The sequence below is a fragment of the Sinocyclocheilus anshuiensis genome, unplaced genomic scaffold, assembly GCF_001515605.1.
Source record: "Sinocyclocheilus anshuiensis isolate Anshui unplaced genomic scaffold, SAMN03320099.WGS_v1.1 scaffold966, whole genome shotgun sequence".
NCBI classification, from domain to species: domain Eukaryota; kingdom Metazoa; phylum Chordata; class Actinopteri; order Cypriniformes; family Cyprinidae; genus Sinocyclocheilus; species Sinocyclocheilus anshuiensis.
In genome coordinates this window covers 525,521-542,128 of record NW_015540909.1, presented here as the reverse complement: position 1 = coordinate 542,128, position 16,608 = coordinate 525,521, and the positions used below count along the sequence as shown (strand labels likewise).

Below are 16,608 nucleotides of genomic sequence, written 5' to 3'. Positions count from 1 at the left end.
ATTTTGGAAAAAATAAAACTTAGGCTAATTTGGGAAAAATAAAACGGATTTCATAGGGCCCTACAAATATCATGCATCTGAAGCTGTAATTTTAATACTAAGCAACAGTGCATATTATATAGGGCCTATTTTAATTTTTTTAAATGGCGCTCACTCGTTTTTGTGAAAGACCCAAGAAGGACCATGCACAGTCACTTTCCACACAGGCACACTTCATGTTTGGTTGAAATAATCCTTAAGCATGTAAATTGATCATTTCCTTCAGTTTATTTAGCAATTAAAATAAAAAAATAAAAAATGTATATTTTAAAGTTAAGAATTAGACAGCCTTGCGTTGTGTAGACAATTGCATAGTGAAAATTACCCCAACTCACCACCTAGTGTCCAACCTACTCTAATACTATTATAACCGTTTAAATATGAACAAGGGATTTACAACATTAAAGAAATCATTTATTTATAACATGTACATGAAAAATCTAAAAGATTGGACACAACTATGGGACACGGTCGTGCAGCAGCAAGCAACAGTGAAAGAAACCTCAAGGTTGTAGATGTGTGAAATTGTATAGGGCCCCATTCCTGTATTTTGCCTGGGGCCCCCAAATCACTAAATCCGCCCCTGAATATGGAAACAATATATTTTACATTTATTGCAAAATATGCATTTATATAACATCTTTTGTAGTGCTTCATGGGAGTGGAGGGACACTAAAGAGTTATTTTGGTGCAAATTGCCTATTTTGATTTTCTACAAAGATTTCTTTGTAGAATCATGGGTAATGTAGTTTATCACTATGCATTTCAATGTTAAACATGATTGCTTAAAGCTGCAGTCTGTAACTTTTTTTTTGTGTTCAAAATGTATATAAGTGAGTACACCATGAATCCATTTTCCAAACCGTGTTTTTGGCTTATCCTGAATCACTAAGGTACACCTATAATAAGTGTTTAGATTTGGACTAGTTTAGACTGGTTCGGGTAGGCACCGCTGTGGAGTAGCCCAGTACCTGCGTGATTCATCATCGACATAAACAGAGAGAAGTAACTCCGGTTACAATGTTCTTCCGCAAGATGCATGCAGTTCTATTTATTAACCGCTAGACTGCCAAAAGTTACAGACTGCAGCTTTAAAAAAAAAAAAAAATGAGTTGGCACAATCTGGGCAGATGGTTTTAACACAAGCATATACAATTGATTACCAACCTTGTAGGTTTGTTTTAAAGGTTTATGAGATCTCGTTAAAAAACAGTTCCTCTGTGGAGAAAGTGAATGGGATTTCACGGCTATACAGCAGCTGTACTTTTTGCTTTTTTCCCTCATTGAAAAGTCTTAAATTCAATATTAAAAATTTGTGTTCCACACCTGTAAATGTGAAAAGGGTCCATCTGATCATTCTGCTTTATGGAGTTCTGTGTTCAAGTTTCTCTCTCACACACAGTTTTTTTTCCCCTCTTCCTCAATTTAGGGTGGAAGTGTGCTCAGTTCTCCCTTCCTCAAGGGCTTTTTGGCTGGGTATGTGGTGGCAAAGCTCCGCTCCTCTGCAGTCCTGGGAGTTCTTGTAGGAACCTGCACAGGCATCTATGCTGCTCAGAGCTATCAAGTGCCTAACGTTGAGCAGACCATAAAAAACTACTTCAGCTCATTTAAGAAGAGATAGAGGGAGCCAATATAACAATCTCAGAAATGGTGCCTCATTCAGAAACTTAAACCTGTACCTCAACTGAGCTGCCATTCATCAGACCACATAGAATAACTGGATGTATTTAGATGATAATTAAGCTTCTCAGCTTAGCAATTTTAGGTTATGTTTCTATTTAAAATTGGTTAGGTCCGTGCTGTTACAACAGCTTTTTTTGAAAGACGATATACACCTAAATTCCTTAAAATGGTACAAATGGCCAAAGCTTTATCAGTTCTTAATATGCTCAAAATGTTAATGTTCTGTCTGTTACATAAATATTTTTTCCAATGCCTTTTTTTTTTTTAATAGACGTTTGCACTAAACAGGTGAACAATCAGGCACAACACACTTTGTAAATGATGTCTGGCATTGAACAATTCCTGTACGTGTCAAATGTCAGAGATCGCTGGACTTGAGTTGCTGAAGCCTTTTATGTAGTTGTTGGATAAAATAATGTTGCACTTTATCACACTCAACCACTTCTGCTTTTAATTAAAATAATGGAAGTCAGCCTTTGGAAGTGAAATAGAAAACAGGAAGTAGCCAGGTTTGAGGATGAAAACTGATTTTCATGCAGTTGGTTTTCACATGGAGTGGTGTGCTTTTAAAGTGTAATCCATATCATAATGCATACTTTTTCTATGTAAAGAATTATTTCAAAAGAATAGTTTTGAATAATAGGAATTCTTTGCTTTATGCGAGTAAAGTTTTTCTTTGGCATGTCTTCTAATATCATTGCCATCATGTGATATATTTTTTTGGATAGATTCTTTTACATTCATTGCATGTGTTTTTCCAAGAATTTTTGAAAATGTTGTATTTGAATGAATAAAACCTTAAATTGGGTCTAGAAAATGTATGCTTAATTTTTAATAGGAAAAGTATAAGAGGCAAAGAGACAAATCCTTAAACGTGTTTTGAAATTTCAGACCATGATAAACAATCCAATATCGTTTAAGTAGGACAAAATCCCATATGCACTCCTCACATGCCATCAGAACTCTCTCAAATTCAAATGAGCTTTATATGCATGACTTTTACAGTATTGCCAAAGCATTGGCCATTACTTGAGCAATGAATAAAATCAAAACCAAATAAAAACCAATCAATCAATATTTAAGTAAATAAACAAATACATGTTTTAAAACAAGAAAATGATTAAGACAATAAAATAGAATATTTCAGACTTTAGTTTTCTCTGCTGGCTGATTTAGTTTGTGGCAAGCTGTTACATATTTTGCTGCTGCTGTTGTGATGAAGCTGGAGTGTTCTTCCAGTATATGCCTTACTTTTCTGGATTTTGTAATGCCATAAAATTAGGTGCAATTTGTTGAAATTTTGGGAAGTAGGCAGATGGGATGTTCTAATATAGTGATCATAGATCAGCAGTATTCTTCAGATTATCTCTTGAGAGCACGGTAAACACCGTCTCTGCTCTGGCGTCGATTAAATACTTCATCTTATAGAAAACAAAGGAAGAAGTTACTTTGCATGTTTGTGAAAGTTAGTTTGCCTCATATGTGAGCTGGGTGCGTTTTGAAGGTCTCAAGGCCAGGCTGTCTGACTGTGTAGGCCTTTATGACTTATGTGACTGCGCTTATGAATAGAGAATACAGAAGGAAGTTCCAGGTGAAAAAAAAGTGCAATAAAATACACTAAGTACACTTCAATAATGTACTTGAAAGTGTGAATTTTGGTACACATCTAAACACATATGAATGAATAATCCAATGATGTGCTATTAGTGTCAATGGAAATAACACAGGATTCAGATGAGAGTTCAGCATTAGAGGAAGCAGAGAGCAGCAGACAGAGATCATGATCTTGGGTGCAAGAGAAATAGTCCACTGGTAGCACGGTGACTGCAATGGGCACGAACAATCCAGGACCGGAACCAAGTAGAAATCCAACCGAAATGACAGCGAACAGTCCAGGGCTGCGTTTCCCAAAAGCATCGTAAGCCTAAGTACATTGTAGACCCATTGCCAACAATGGATCTACGATCAACTTAGGCTTACGATGCTTTCGGGAAACGCAGCCCAGAGCAGGAACGAGGAACAAGGCCAAAAAGATCAGCAGAGGTGCGCACACACACACACACAGAGAGAGAGAGAGAGACGGCGAACTGTGACAATTAGTGCAATTATAGTAGCCTAAGCACAGTAACCTATAGGCTTTTAATTAATTCATTTCTACTGTATTTCTCATGAAAATCCAAGAATGAATGTACTACAAATGTACTTGCTGGTATTTAAGTGTTTTTTTTAGTGCATTCAAGTATACTTTTTCACCTGGGGTACCAGAGATGGTAGACGCTAACAGGATGAGATAGATAATGTGTGTAAAACTCATTAAAATCCTAAAATGTATATGCGTCTGCAACCTTGGGCACCCGGAAAGTGGTAGCTAAGAGAAGTTGTCTTTTGAAAAACAGACTAGCAGATGGTTTTCTACAATGAAAGCAAGTGTTGGGAAATAATAATAAACAATTGTGGAAATTACTGAAATGACGTATTAAAAAATGGTCTGTACGCTAAGATAGTACGCTACGATGGTGACCGATAACGAAATAGTACAAAGATGGTAATCTGGACAGAGACAGATTCAGGTGTTCTGCAAACATTTCGGCTTTAAAGTTACAGGAATTTGTCTAAATCAGACACAGGGCACACAAGTAGTTAGTAATTCATTTTATTGTCCATCTTTGTTTGCTATCCATCATCAAATTTCAGCTATCCTTCTATATATTACTTATCTCTCGATCCATTTTACACTCACAATAAGAAGACATTAAAGGTTAGTTAAAAAAAGCAATAGTAAGCAATTGTACAATTCCATCAAGTGAAAGTTTTTCATAAAAGGTCAACACTGCTGAATCTACTATAGTCTGTAATAATTATCAGTACAATACAAAACAGTTAACTTTATTTTCCACTATTGTGACAGCAAAATACCTTAATCGACTATATATAAAGCTGTTTACCTCAAACCAAGCCATAAATGTTAAAGTAGAACTGTTAAAATTAAAGATAGCAGAAAATGCTATTTGTATTTGAACTGCTCTTCACTGCTCCGCTTCAGTGGCCATCTTTTCCCAGCAGAGGCTCTGCCACCACTGCATCAGCTAAAATAAGGAACAGTGAAGAATGATTTATATTAGAGTTATGTATCATATAACATCATTCAGGTGACTGCATTCATGAAGATGAAGGCAGTAACTCATAATATAGAAACAGTCATATAGGTGCATGCCAACCTTACTCTTAACTGGAAAATGACAAAAAAATTAAATAATTACTTAATTGTTGATTATTTCAGTTCTTTAAAGCAACTGCATGCATTTTTGTGTATTTAGTGAATTTGGAGACGCCTAAAGTTACGCGAGTGGATTTGTAAGTCGTAATTGCTGCTGTAAAGAAACCTCTCTTTTTTTGCAGAATTTTGTACCTGCTCTCCAAACTTAAATACCCCCAGAACAGACATTTGAGAAGTGTGGGAAAGAAACAGCAGCCGTTTGCTTTATTAGAAGTCAGTGTACCATAAGAATGCTTTTGAAACTGATATTTAAAAAAAAAAACTTACATACAGTTGCTTTACATTATGTGATACAATAAAAGGAAAGCTGTATTTATTTCTGAATATGTAGCACATTTGCTGATCTTGATCTTAATATAATTATTGTGAGTTGGTCATGCACGCCACAGAATAAATCAGCTTCCATGGCCTTTTATAACACAAATATTCAGTTCATACCAGAATTGAAGCCCTGACACTTAGCAGTGCCGTTGGTCAGGGAATCAGGCATCTCGATGCCGTTCTTGTCCACACACCAGCAAAAGTCAGTCTTGTCCCAGCACTGCTGAGCCAGATAGTCTCCGTTCTCATCACACCTGGGGCGGAAAGATGGCAGAAGACTCTTGACCTCCCCAGAAGCCTCCTTCTGGCACTGGGTGAGCTCTGTGGGACAGAAAATACATATATGTGTGAGCAAAAGACATAAAGCTGCTGAGAAATAACTGGATTCAAAACAGTAAGATCTTGATACCTGGTTTGGGATTTGAGGAAGAGGAATCCTGTTAAACAGAGCATAACGACAAATAAATAAATGAATGAGATGAGAAATCTGTAGATGGCAGGATTGATATTTTCCATATTTTTATATCTTAATTTTTTATTTTCATTTATCGCTTCCTGTTTTGATATTCATCATTTCTAAAGCAAAACCATTTCGTTTTCGGACTCAATCCTGACATCAAGTGGCTGCCTGCCCACATTAAAACACATTCAAGAGGAGAGGAAATGAGTTTTACCTTCTTCTCCTTGGGCTCTTCCTCATATGTCAGAGCGAGGGAGCTCATGGGGAGATGCATTTGCAAGGGGGCACGCATTACTGCACAAAAACAAAAACAAAAAAAGGGGAAGAAAGTCTGAATTATGCTTTCATTAGAGGACATCTGTGGTGATTTAAAAGGTAGTATGATGAGAAGCCCATGAAATCAATATTCGCTGACCAGACTTGCGGCTGATCTCCTGCAGGCGGTCACTGCGTCTCTCCAGGGTGTTGAGCTGCTCCTTCTGGCTGTATGCCATGTAGGCGGTGAAGGCCTGACCTGCGATCAGTATGCCAGCCAGCAGAGTCACTCCTGCCACCTTCAAGGCCTGATTGTTCGATCTGTTAGGAAATACACAGACCAGTGTATTCAAATTAGTGAAATGGTGGTGGTGGCAAAAAAAGAATATATATATTTTTAAGTCATCCTTTCAAAACTGTTGGGTGTCCTAAAATGGACAGAAAAGTTTTGGTTTACATTAAAAATAGTTGTCAAATATTCCGAGCTCTTAAAAGCACTAGAAAATCGAATAGAGTGTCTGGTATTTTAATCTGTACTGAATTATTAATCAGGTATGTAAGGTGATGTGTGATCATTTAAAATGGAAGAATATACACAGTTTGCACAAAACATATTTCAGAACACATAACACATATACAATACATAATTTTTCATTAAAATGTATTAGTTTAGTTTAGTTTTGAAATGAAACACTGACAGTGATGACTAAATATATAGTGATATATTATAAGTCACATATTACACATTTTTCTGCCTAATTATTGAAGAACTCACACAAAACAGCTCTTTACACTCAATCACTTTCCGTTTACCTGCATTTAACATATACAAGTGGGGGAAAAATAAATAAGATTTATCTATAAAACCAATTTAAAAAACGATGTTTCCTCACCTTCCGCGAGTTCCCATGTTGATTGAAGTTTGCTCACTTGGAGCTCTGATAAGTGGTGCATCGTTTCCGTCGGTGGACATTTCTGATCGATAGTCAGAAAAAACGTCTCAAAATTTAGTCAATTTGCTCAAGGGGTTTTTGTAACAGCGATCTAATATGAAAATATGAGAACTGAAGAGTCCAGCAGCGACACTCGGATGAAAGTGTCTGGAGCAGAGCGAGTTTATTATTTCATTGGTTATGACGGACTGCATCATCAGTTGTCAGACAAAAGTGAACTGGAATGCACCGTTTCTACGTTTCACCTGTTAATAAATCTTGTCAGTGTGCAAATGATTCAGTGGGTAGAAATAGGTTTTGTGAGATTTGTCTTTCAAAAATCTAAAATGCTTTTAAACAAGACCTTTTGTAATATACTTCTCAAATATACATGCGCAACAAAGTGATAAACAATGGCAGTACTTGCGTGTTGTTGTCAACGTAACAAGAGCTCGAGCGGCCTGTTACCGTGGTAACCTTTGCAGGAATATTGAAATACTTGCTGAAAATTTGTAATATCTAGCTTTTTTTCCCTCAGTAAAAATAACAGAATGCGTCGTGGTTGTTTCCCTAATACTAAAAACGCATATTAAAGGAATAGTTCACCCAAAAATGAAGATTCTGTCATCCTTTACTCTTTTTTTTTCCAAACCTGCATTAATTTCTTTGACGTTCACAAAAATAGATATTCTAGAAACATATTGGTAACCAAACAGTTGATGGTAGCCATTGAAAAAGCTACTATGGAAGTCAATGGCTGTTTGTTTAAAAACATTTTTGAAATATCTGTTCAACAGAAAAAATAAACTCATACAGGTAACATGAAGAGTAAACAGAATTTTTTAATTTTGGGGCGAACTATCCTTATGAAGTGCAGTGCTTTCACTTTCACTTATCTTGCCCAACATGAAATAAAATGCTCCAAAAAAAGTGAATAACAGCTTATGAAATTCTAGTTTATAGAACCATAAATGAGAAAAGTAACCAGATATTAAATCGGTTTACTTCAAATATAGTTTAGGTTTTGCCATTTTTCTTTTAAACTTCTACACAACTTGTCAATAACCAGCTAGAATTGCGAGTGTCTTCAGTGTCTGCACAGGGTGAAATACTTCAATGAGGAAATTAACTGTTCTGGTATAATCTGAATGAGGATGTTTTCTTGGTATTCCCCTAGCATTCATTCATTTGGTTTTAAAATAAACTAAAACACATCAGATACATCAAACCGGTTAGACGTGTAATCAGCTTAAAGGCAGCTGAACAGTCGAGAACCTAAGCTTTTGGCACTGCTATCATAAGAAATCATTGCAATGAAGACAGGAGGCAAAAGTATCATTTGACGTTTTATTCGGAGAAAAATCCAATAGTTTACAGACGACGTCCACGTCGACCTCCCTTTCTGCGGGTGCTGTCCGATGGAATGGGGGTGACGTCCTCTGTAGAAGAAAATGAAAGTGAATGAGACTTCCTCATAAAACAAGTTTACACTGAACAGACATCAGGCATCATTAGATGGCAGTGCTAGTGCTAACATACCGATACGGCCAATCTTCATGCCAGAACGAGCCAGAGCCCTGAGCGCAGACTGTGCCCCTGGTCCAGGTGTCTTGGTTCTTAAGGTGGGGGGGAAGAGCAAGTAAATCATGATGCAAGCTCATACGTTCTTCTCATAAACTCATACCCAGTGTCATGAACATTATATTTGAGCTCTTGTCTGTAAATGTGTTATGCATTCAGGGCCTCACACCTGTTTCCACCAGTGGCCCTCAGCTTGATGTGCAGAGCGGTGATGCCCAGCTCCTTGCACCTCTGAGCCACATCCTGAGCCGCCAACATAGCAGCATAAGGAGAGGACTCGTCTCTGTCGGCCTTCACCTTCATCCCACCAGTAACACGGCAGATTGTTTCTCTGAAGATCAAGAGGAAGGAAAACTCATTCAGAAGATGATCACCATCCGAATGTAAAATGACAAACATCACCTGAAAAGAATTTGTTCGCCCAAATATGACGTCTTTTTTTTTTTTTTTTTTTCATGAAACAGAAATGCATTTAAGAAAATCATGGGCACTATTTAAAATTAAATTACTCCAAGAAATAAAACTGCCAGTACAACTTGCATGCTATGTAGCAGTTCTTCAGAAACGAAAAGTTTAGTTGTTGACAGCCAATTTTTTGTTCTTTCTAAAATTAAATGTTAAAACGTGGAAACTACAAGTTATGCGTCTCATATGCAAAAGTCATCGACGTAAGACCTGATAAAATCCATCTAATAGCCACGTTGAATTAGATATGAATTATTAGTGAATGTAGTTCAACAGTAGGTCCAGAAGTAAAAATTCCATTTATTTTCTCCATAGGGGGATCAAAGGTTTAACAGTGGAACTCCTGAGGATAAACCACATTACCCATGATTCTGCACAAAAAACATCCAATCAAAAAATCCCGACAAGCAAATCAAGCAAAATCATTTCAGAACTCACCCACACCCTTGAAGTACTATGAAGGACAATCTCCCTATGCTCCCAAAACTAAATTTGTATATACATATTTGACAAAAAAAAAAAGCTAAATATATCGTCTCTATAGACATAGCTAGCAACCATATATACATTTTTATATTTATGTATTTTTTTATTTCATTGTATCATTTGCACTACTTAAATGGACATGAGCTGTTTACAGTTTACAAGTATACATTCTTACACCTGTTTTTTCGTTTGATTTCCAAATACTTTTGTGATCCAAATCAATATTTTTGTAATGTTGTGATTCACCTCACAGCTGGTTGGTTTTTGTTCATGGATTTTAAAGGCACAATATGTAAGTTTTCGCCACTAGAGGGTGCATATTCAAAAGAAAAAGGCGTAGTTAGATGACGCCGTGACTGAGTGTGGAATCATGGGAGTTGTCGTCTTCATCCCCACAGCCGATGCAATCCGACGGGACTCGGGCAGAAATCATGTTCATGGATGAGCTAATGATTTATTAACGTAGTAGAATGAAGCAGGGTGAGGCTGAAAGCCGTCGAAGCGAAACGAGGCCGCTGAACGAGCACGACACACGGCTCGAAAGCAGCGGAGCTTTTATTATGCCACAGTCGACCGCTTCCGCTCCTTCCGGAAAGCAGCGGAAGTAAGCAGCGCTGTTTTATCATACTAGATACATTTGAACGTTCTGTTTTAATGCTAAAAAATATATATATATAGACATGGTCCGTGTCACTAGTTAAAATTGCTTATTTCTCTGGATTTAAACATTCTTCGAAACATTTGGGAAAATGTACGTACACAAGTCAGCAAAATATATAACTCTGTTCTAGTAGTTTTTGGATATTTTAATAAAAAAATCTTACATATTGTGCCTTTAAGTCCTAAAAGATGACTTTTTAAAAATATTTATTGGAAAAATCCCGAAGTCCAATGAAAGAGAGGGCAGACACAGTTACACTCTATAACTTACATTTTAGGGTGCTTTCACACTAGCACTTTTGGTGCGCACCCGGGTTCGATTGACGTCAGAGTTCGGTACGTTTGGATGATGTAAATGCGGTCTTCCGAACTCGAGTGTGCACCCGCGAACAGTATGTGGAAACAAAACCAATGGTTCAAAAGCATAAATATAAAATTGAAGAGAGCAATGCTATGCATTTTGCCGTCTTCTCCTGTGCCATAGTTACTAAGCAACGGGGTAAACAGCTGCTGGCTTGATGATGCAAATGAACCGCGGTTCGGACCTAAATAATATAATGTGAACACAGTCCAGCAGGGGGAGGGGGGAGCAATCGAACTCGGGTTCGGACCAAGCATCGAACCAAGTGTGAAAGCACCCTTAGTTTGGTCATCACACAAAGCTAATAATAAAGTACAAACTATTTTATAACGCCATATTTTGGAGCTTGACAGATTCAGTACACTTTCAATTATGAGGAAAACCATTATTATTTGAAGAAATATTTTTTGGTGAAAATGACAGGCAAGTGAAACACTATAAACGTTTAGCGCAATACGGAAAAACGCAGCATGTGGAATCAAGGCAAAATTTGAATTGAAATCATTGTAGTATCTGACACTTTACTGTGCAAATTAAAAATCTTACTTCATTTGTTTTGCTGGTATTTGTGCTTTTCATGTGCATAGAGATTTTTCTCCATGTTCTTGCGGTACTTACTTGCCAGAGAGGTCAGTGACGTGGACAAAGGTGTCGTTGAAGGATGCAAAGATGTGACAGACTCCAAACACATTCTCGCCTTCTGCAACCTGAGGTCCCAGGCTGATGACCTGCTCTTCCTTCTTTTCCTTACCCTTGCGAGGTGCCATTGCTGAAAAACAACATTCAACAGTTGGGTCAACTTCACATGAAAATCATCTAGGGATTAATGATAATTAACTCGGAGTTCTATAAATGAAGTTAAACAGCTTTAACTTCTCTAAACAACATGCTCTTCTAAATCATTTGACGGAAAATAGGACTTGCATCTTCTAGCAAACATGCTGGGGCCAGTTGCATAAACTGCTTAGACTAGTCTTAAAGGGGTCATATGATGCGATTTAAATGTTTCCTTTCTCTTTGGAGTGTTACAAGCTCTTGGTGCATAAAGAAGATCTGTAAAGTTGCAAAGACTAAAGTCTTAAATCCAAAGAGATATTCTTTATAAAAGTCAAGTCAACCACGCCTACCTAAAACGGCTCGTTCTAACACGCCCCCACATATCTACGTCACTATGTGGGAAGATTTGCATAACGCCGCCCAAATGTTCACACAAAGAAAGAAGGCGTAACTTTTATTTTCGCTGTAGTATTGTTGCCGCCGCCATGTCGTGAAGAGCTGTGTGTTTCGTTGTGAAAGCGAAACTACTTTGTTTGGTCTTCCAAAAGAGGATAGCCGCTTCGTCATGCCTGGAGCTGATCCATGCTGGTCGCTGAGGGATAGGGATGTAACGGTATGAAAATTTCTTATCACGGTTATAGTGACCAACATTATCACGGTTATCAGTATTATCACGGTATTGTTAAAATGTGCTGGAGATGTTCAAAAACTACCGACACAAATCACTTCAAGTTTTATATTTGAAAATCAATAAACAAATAAAAATTACTTTTTGTTTGCATAATCACTAAAACAATAACATTACCAATGATGTTCGGATTTTAAATGACAACTTGACTGACAAGTTTAATAGCATGTTGAAATACCTAATGTAAATGTTCAAATAAAGCTTTGAAAGTTTCATAAAAAGGTAAACCTCACATTTCAGCCTTTAAATAAACAAAAGATATTAGTCAAAAAGATAATTGATTAATAAATGATTATATGTATTTTATCTGCCCCATAAATAATTCTAGATCACTTATCTGAATTGTTTAAATGTGTAGAATCCACATACCGGTATGGACTGACAACAGTTTAATAGCATGTTGAAATATCTAATGTAAATGTTCAAATAAAGCTTTGAAAAAGTTTAATAAAAAGGTAAACCTCACATTTCAGCCTTTAAATTAAGAAAAGATATGTCAAAAAGATAATTGATTAATAAATGATTATATGTATTTTATCTGCCCCATAAATAATTCTAGATCACTTATCTGAATTGTTTAAATGTGTAGAATCCACATACCGGTATGCTTGTTTCTCATCAACCGGTCAAAGTTTACAGCAGGGCATGCAAACTCGGCCCGTTTTTGGCCAGACAGAAACTGCACACAGGCTGAATGTAAGTCTCTGTAAATCCACTCGCTGACAGCAAGTGCCGCTTATAGAAAGGCTGAATTACAGCCGTTTCCCGTAACCTCCGTGGACAACAGTCCGGGGTCGTCACATGTGGTTGCCGCTCCTTCGTCGAATCCGCCGGCCGAGCCGTTCTCAAGCCCGCCACCTCTGCTCACTCTAGCCCGGCCTCAGCTTATGCTAAGCCGCGGCTTCTGCTCACGCTAGGCCGCCGTGTGTTTCGTTGTGAAAGCGAAACTACTTTGTTTGGTCTTCCAAAGGAGGACACGACTACAAATCAGTGTTCAAGTAACGTTAGTATTTACAACACTGTTCCAGAGTGCAGCACATTTTATGGAGGACTGTTTCCTGATCCTGGTAGAGTAGACTACAATGCCGCCAGTTCTGACTCACAGTCTGTAAGTACGTTTTCATTTATAGGATTTGCCACTGATGATTCAAACTCGAGTTTTGGGCAGTGTAGAGTAGCGTTTGTTGTTTGTCATTTCTCCGATCACAAATGCAGGCATGGTTTTATGTTTACCCGGCGCGATGCAATGCGTAAAAAGACAATGTAAGTAATTATAATCAGTAATTATGTCCCCACTGGATGCAACAAATGCCTCGTTTGTAATGGGTTTTAATGTTTTTGTCTATTCGCTCCGGCCGGGACACGGCATCAACAGTATGGTGAGGGGCGTAACATTTCCGTCACACGCTTGAGGTATTTGGCCAATGACGACGCACTGGATAGCTGGCCAATCAGAGCACACCTCGCTTTTCAGACCGATGAGCTTTGTAAAAATCGACGCGTTTCAAAAAGGCGGGGCATAGAGGAGAAACAATAATGTACAGTATGTGGAAAATAATTTTTTTTTAACTTTAAACCGCATAAACATTTCATTACACCAAATACACAAAATAATGTTCTTTTTAGCAGCATCATATGACCCCTTTAAAAAGTTAGTCATGTATTTTTTTCTTCTTCTAGTCATAACTTTTTAAAATCAGTTACAAAAAGGTAGACTGCTCTAATTTGAATTAAAAAGTAAGACTGGTTACCCCTTGGCTAACTGCTAGTTGGTCAAATTAGTTCTTAAGACAGTCTTAACATAGTGACTATGTTTATGCAACTGGCCCCTGGAGTGCAACTAAGAGTTTAAACTAAGCCAGTCACGGTGTTATAAGCTACGGACTTAATTCAGCGTGAACTGCTGACAAACAACTTAATGAAATACCAAGTAAATCATCCAGAAAAGCCCAAGTTTTCCTCGACAATATTCCTTTAGACGCCAAATGGGGGCTTACATATCTACATTGTCATTAGTTCAAGTTCAGTGGATATTTCTTAAAGGACGAGAAACTGACCACCTTTCTCACACAAACTGTATCGCAGCAGAGCGTATCTGCTCTGAATATAGGCAACTATAGCGGATCATGCAGCTGCGCTAGCGAGACCAATATGGAGCAGAGCCCCGCTAGAGCAACACCGAGTATCCGACTAAAACACTGCACTTATCACTATTTATAAGAGTAATATCACAGTCATCTGGTGCGCGAGGTGTTATGGAACGTTACCGAAGTTCACTTTTATATGCAACACTCTTTATAAACGTTGGATTTGAATGGATTTAAACTATAACGCCTTACCTATGTGTGTCTCTGACAGAGGCCGAAACAGGAAAGGAAGGAAAAATCGCTGCAGGGTTGAAAGTTCAACTTCCACAAGCGGAAGTGTTAGTGTGTGTGTATATATAATAAAAGTCCCCTGAGCCTGTATGTTCTATTACTTTCTTTTCTACTTTTTTTAAAAACACAATCTCTGTATTTAATATGTACACTGTTTTTCTATATATATATATATATATAGCTTCATTTCTTTAAGGCTGATTACTTAAGTCATTAAGTCGCTCTTGTCCTATTTACTGCTTTCATCTGTTTTGTCCGGTGAAAATTTGTCATGTATTTTAAATTTCTACTATGACAAATACTTCAAAAACAGTTTCCACACACATCGCAGATAAAAACAAGACTTTATTACACCTGTAATGAATAATAATTTAAAAACATGCAATAAAAACAAAATATTTCAATCTATAGTACAGTATATGAGTTACTGCTATTGCATTTACTGTGGCACTCCTACTATACATTTATTTGTATAGTACGTTTGTGTGTAAAACTTACATTGTTTGTTAATCATTTTCATGTGATTTTGTTAAGGGGTAATAGAAATACTGTTTGCCAGCAGCAAGACAGATTTTGTTTTCCTTAAATAATGTTGCAAAGGCAACAAGTACATATCATATATTATGCTGTTTTTGAAATACGATCCTCAATTCAAGATTGTACGCCAGGTAAAAATATATCTAAGAACTGAAAGATTTCAATATCCACAGGCTACGTTATCTCCTGAAATTTTTCTGTATTGCCTATAGCCTACGTCAATAACAAGAGACTTCATTCAAATGACAAATGTCTTTTAGGACAGTGTATGCACCTACATTGCATGTTCACCTACTAAAACAACCCACACACAGGTCATATATACTGTGGCTATACTAAGAGTATTCAGCCTTCCAAATGTAAATGAACAGTCTGTGGTTAATGTAGCGGCTTATTGGCAGTGTCAGAATGATGGAGTGTACAGCTCTGGCCAATATGCACTCTGCTTTGATGAGTGTGTGATGTGGATGCAAGCCATGCTCACAGATGCCCTGCCGCTGACAGATTGAGATGCAGCTGTAGTTTATGTTTGTTATAAATATCAAACCAACCAGTGACTCTCCAGTGTTTCATGGGACAAGGATCAGCTGTAAGACTGCTAATCCGTATGGAAAGATGCTTCTTTTAAGAATGTAGATCAACATTTTCCGTGCTAGGAAAAATGACATCCATAATAAGGTGCCAAAAGCCACAGAATTTGTGTAAAAGATATAATTGTTCCATTTCATTGTTGCTGTAACTGTTATTTTGATCTGTACTCAAGTCTGTCCCTTTGTATAGTGGTCTCCTTCTTAACAAAAGCTATACTTTAATGTAAAATAAATATAAAAAAAAAAAAAATGAACGTCTATGTGAAATAATAATAGTAATAATATTTAAATAAAATCATTTTTAAACTTGAAAAACAATTATATGATAAAAAGTTTATGGTGATGCATGTTAATTTCATGCATCACCATAAAACATTAAAAGCATACAACCTATCATATGAATTACAGGCAGAGGTGTAAAGTATTGGAGTAAATGTAATTAGTTACTGTACTTGAGTATATTTTTGGATACTTTGTAGTTGTACTGAGTATCAAAGATATTAGCAACTTTTACTCTTTACTTCACTACATTTTTGAATGAGTATCTGTACTCTTTACTCCACTACATTTGAAATGAGTGTTGCAGTTACACATTACATTTTGTATGGACCTAGCTTTTTCTGCAGCAGTTTATTTCTGCTACAAAAGACGTTATACTGCCTGCTACATGTCACTGAAGTACTGCATCTTGTTTGCCCTTACTCACCCAAACTTTTCAACAAGGCTACTTTATGTGAATGCGAGTTCCTTCGCAAGTATTTGTGAATCAGAGGTGTTTTATATATGAGATGAGGACATGACTGCAGCCGGCAATGAGGCCCAAACCAGCACATCCACTGCAAGAAGGCTTCGGCTTTTTAATTTTACTTAACATTATTTTATTTATCCATTATACTGAAGAGAACTTTTTGAAAGATATTGCTTTTTTTTGTTTGTTTGTTTTGTTTTGTAATTTTGAGGTGTTCAGTTTTATTTTGGTTTTAGAAAATAAACGTGCTCTCCTCACAAATCAACTCTTTTTTGTTTCATGCTCTCTGTGCCTTGCCCTGGACTTTTATGTCACTTCCTGTCTCCCGTGGTGTTTGTAGTCAGTTTGTTCATTGGTTCCCCTTGATTAG

General features: G+C 37.1%; 2 protein-coding genes across 3 annotated transcripts; both read right to left on the bottom strand.

Annotated features, from left to right (window-relative positions):
* Positions 1 to 4,359: 4,359 nt before the first annotated feature.
* LOC107689193 (H-2 class II histocompatibility antigen gamma chain-like) lies at positions 4,360 to 7,145 on the bottom strand. Of its 2 annotated transcripts, none has more exons than XM_016487121.1 (6): positions 6,916 to 7,145; positions 6,196 to 6,356; positions 5,995 to 6,074; positions 5,730 to 5,757; positions 5,438 to 5,641; positions 4,360 to 4,808 (listed from the first exon to the last, which is right to left on the bottom strand). In XM_016487121.1, exons 1-6 carry the CDS (start codon positions 6,987 to 6,989, stop codon positions 4,762 to 4,764), a joined length of 594 nt encoding a protein of 197 aa, XP_016342607.1. In that variant the 5' UTR covers positions 6,990 to 7,145; the 3' UTR covers positions 4,360 to 4,761. The 2 variants fall into 2 exon arrangements, with proteins under 2 accessions (XP_016342607.1, XP_016342606.1); XM_016487120.1 differs by having other exon boundaries at positions 6,929 to 7,145.
* A 1,155-nt stretch (positions 7,146 to 8,300) lies between these two features.
* Positions 8,301 to 14,415, bottom strand: rps14 (ribosomal protein S14). Its single transcript, XM_016487119.1, has 5 exons — positions 14,325 to 14,415; positions 11,139 to 11,289; positions 8,718 to 8,879; positions 8,507 to 8,583; positions 8,301 to 8,406 (listed from the first exon to the last, which is right to left on the bottom strand). Exons 2-5 carry the CDS (start codon positions 11,285 to 11,287, stop codon positions 8,339 to 8,341), a joined length of 456 nt encoding a protein of 151 aa, XP_016342605.1. The 5' UTR covers positions 11,288 to 11,289; positions 14,325 to 14,415; the 3' UTR covers positions 8,301 to 8,338.
* Positions 14,416 to 16,608: the final 2,193 nt, after the last annotated feature.

Bases quoted from the DNA above. Each gene is read 5' to 3' on its own strand.
- LOC107689193 (XM_016487120.1), bottom strand. From the start codon at position 7,008: ATGTCCACCGACGGAAACGATGCACCACTTATCAGAGCTCCAAGTGAG. The intron at 6,357-6,928 runs GTGAGGAAACAT...ATTTCCTAACAG, and splicing joins AACATGGGAACTCGCGGAAG to ATCGAACAATCAGGCCTTGA. The intron at 6,075-6,195 runs GTCAGCGAATAT...GTTTTTGTGCAG, and splicing joins GGAGATCAGCCGCAAGTCTG to TAATGCGTGCCCCCTTGCAA.
- rps14 (XM_016487119.1), bottom strand. From the start codon at position 11,287: ATGGCACCTCGCAAGGGTAAGGAAAAGAAGGAAGAGCAGGTCATCAGC. The intron at 8,880-11,138 runs GTAAGTACCGCA...CTTGATCTTCAG, and splicing joins GTCACTGACCTCTCTGGCAA to AGAAACAATCTGCCGTGTTA. The intron at 8,407-8,506 runs GTATGTTAGCAC...TTTCTTCTACAG, and splicing joins CATGAAGATTGGCCGTATCG to AGGACGTCACCCCCATTCCA.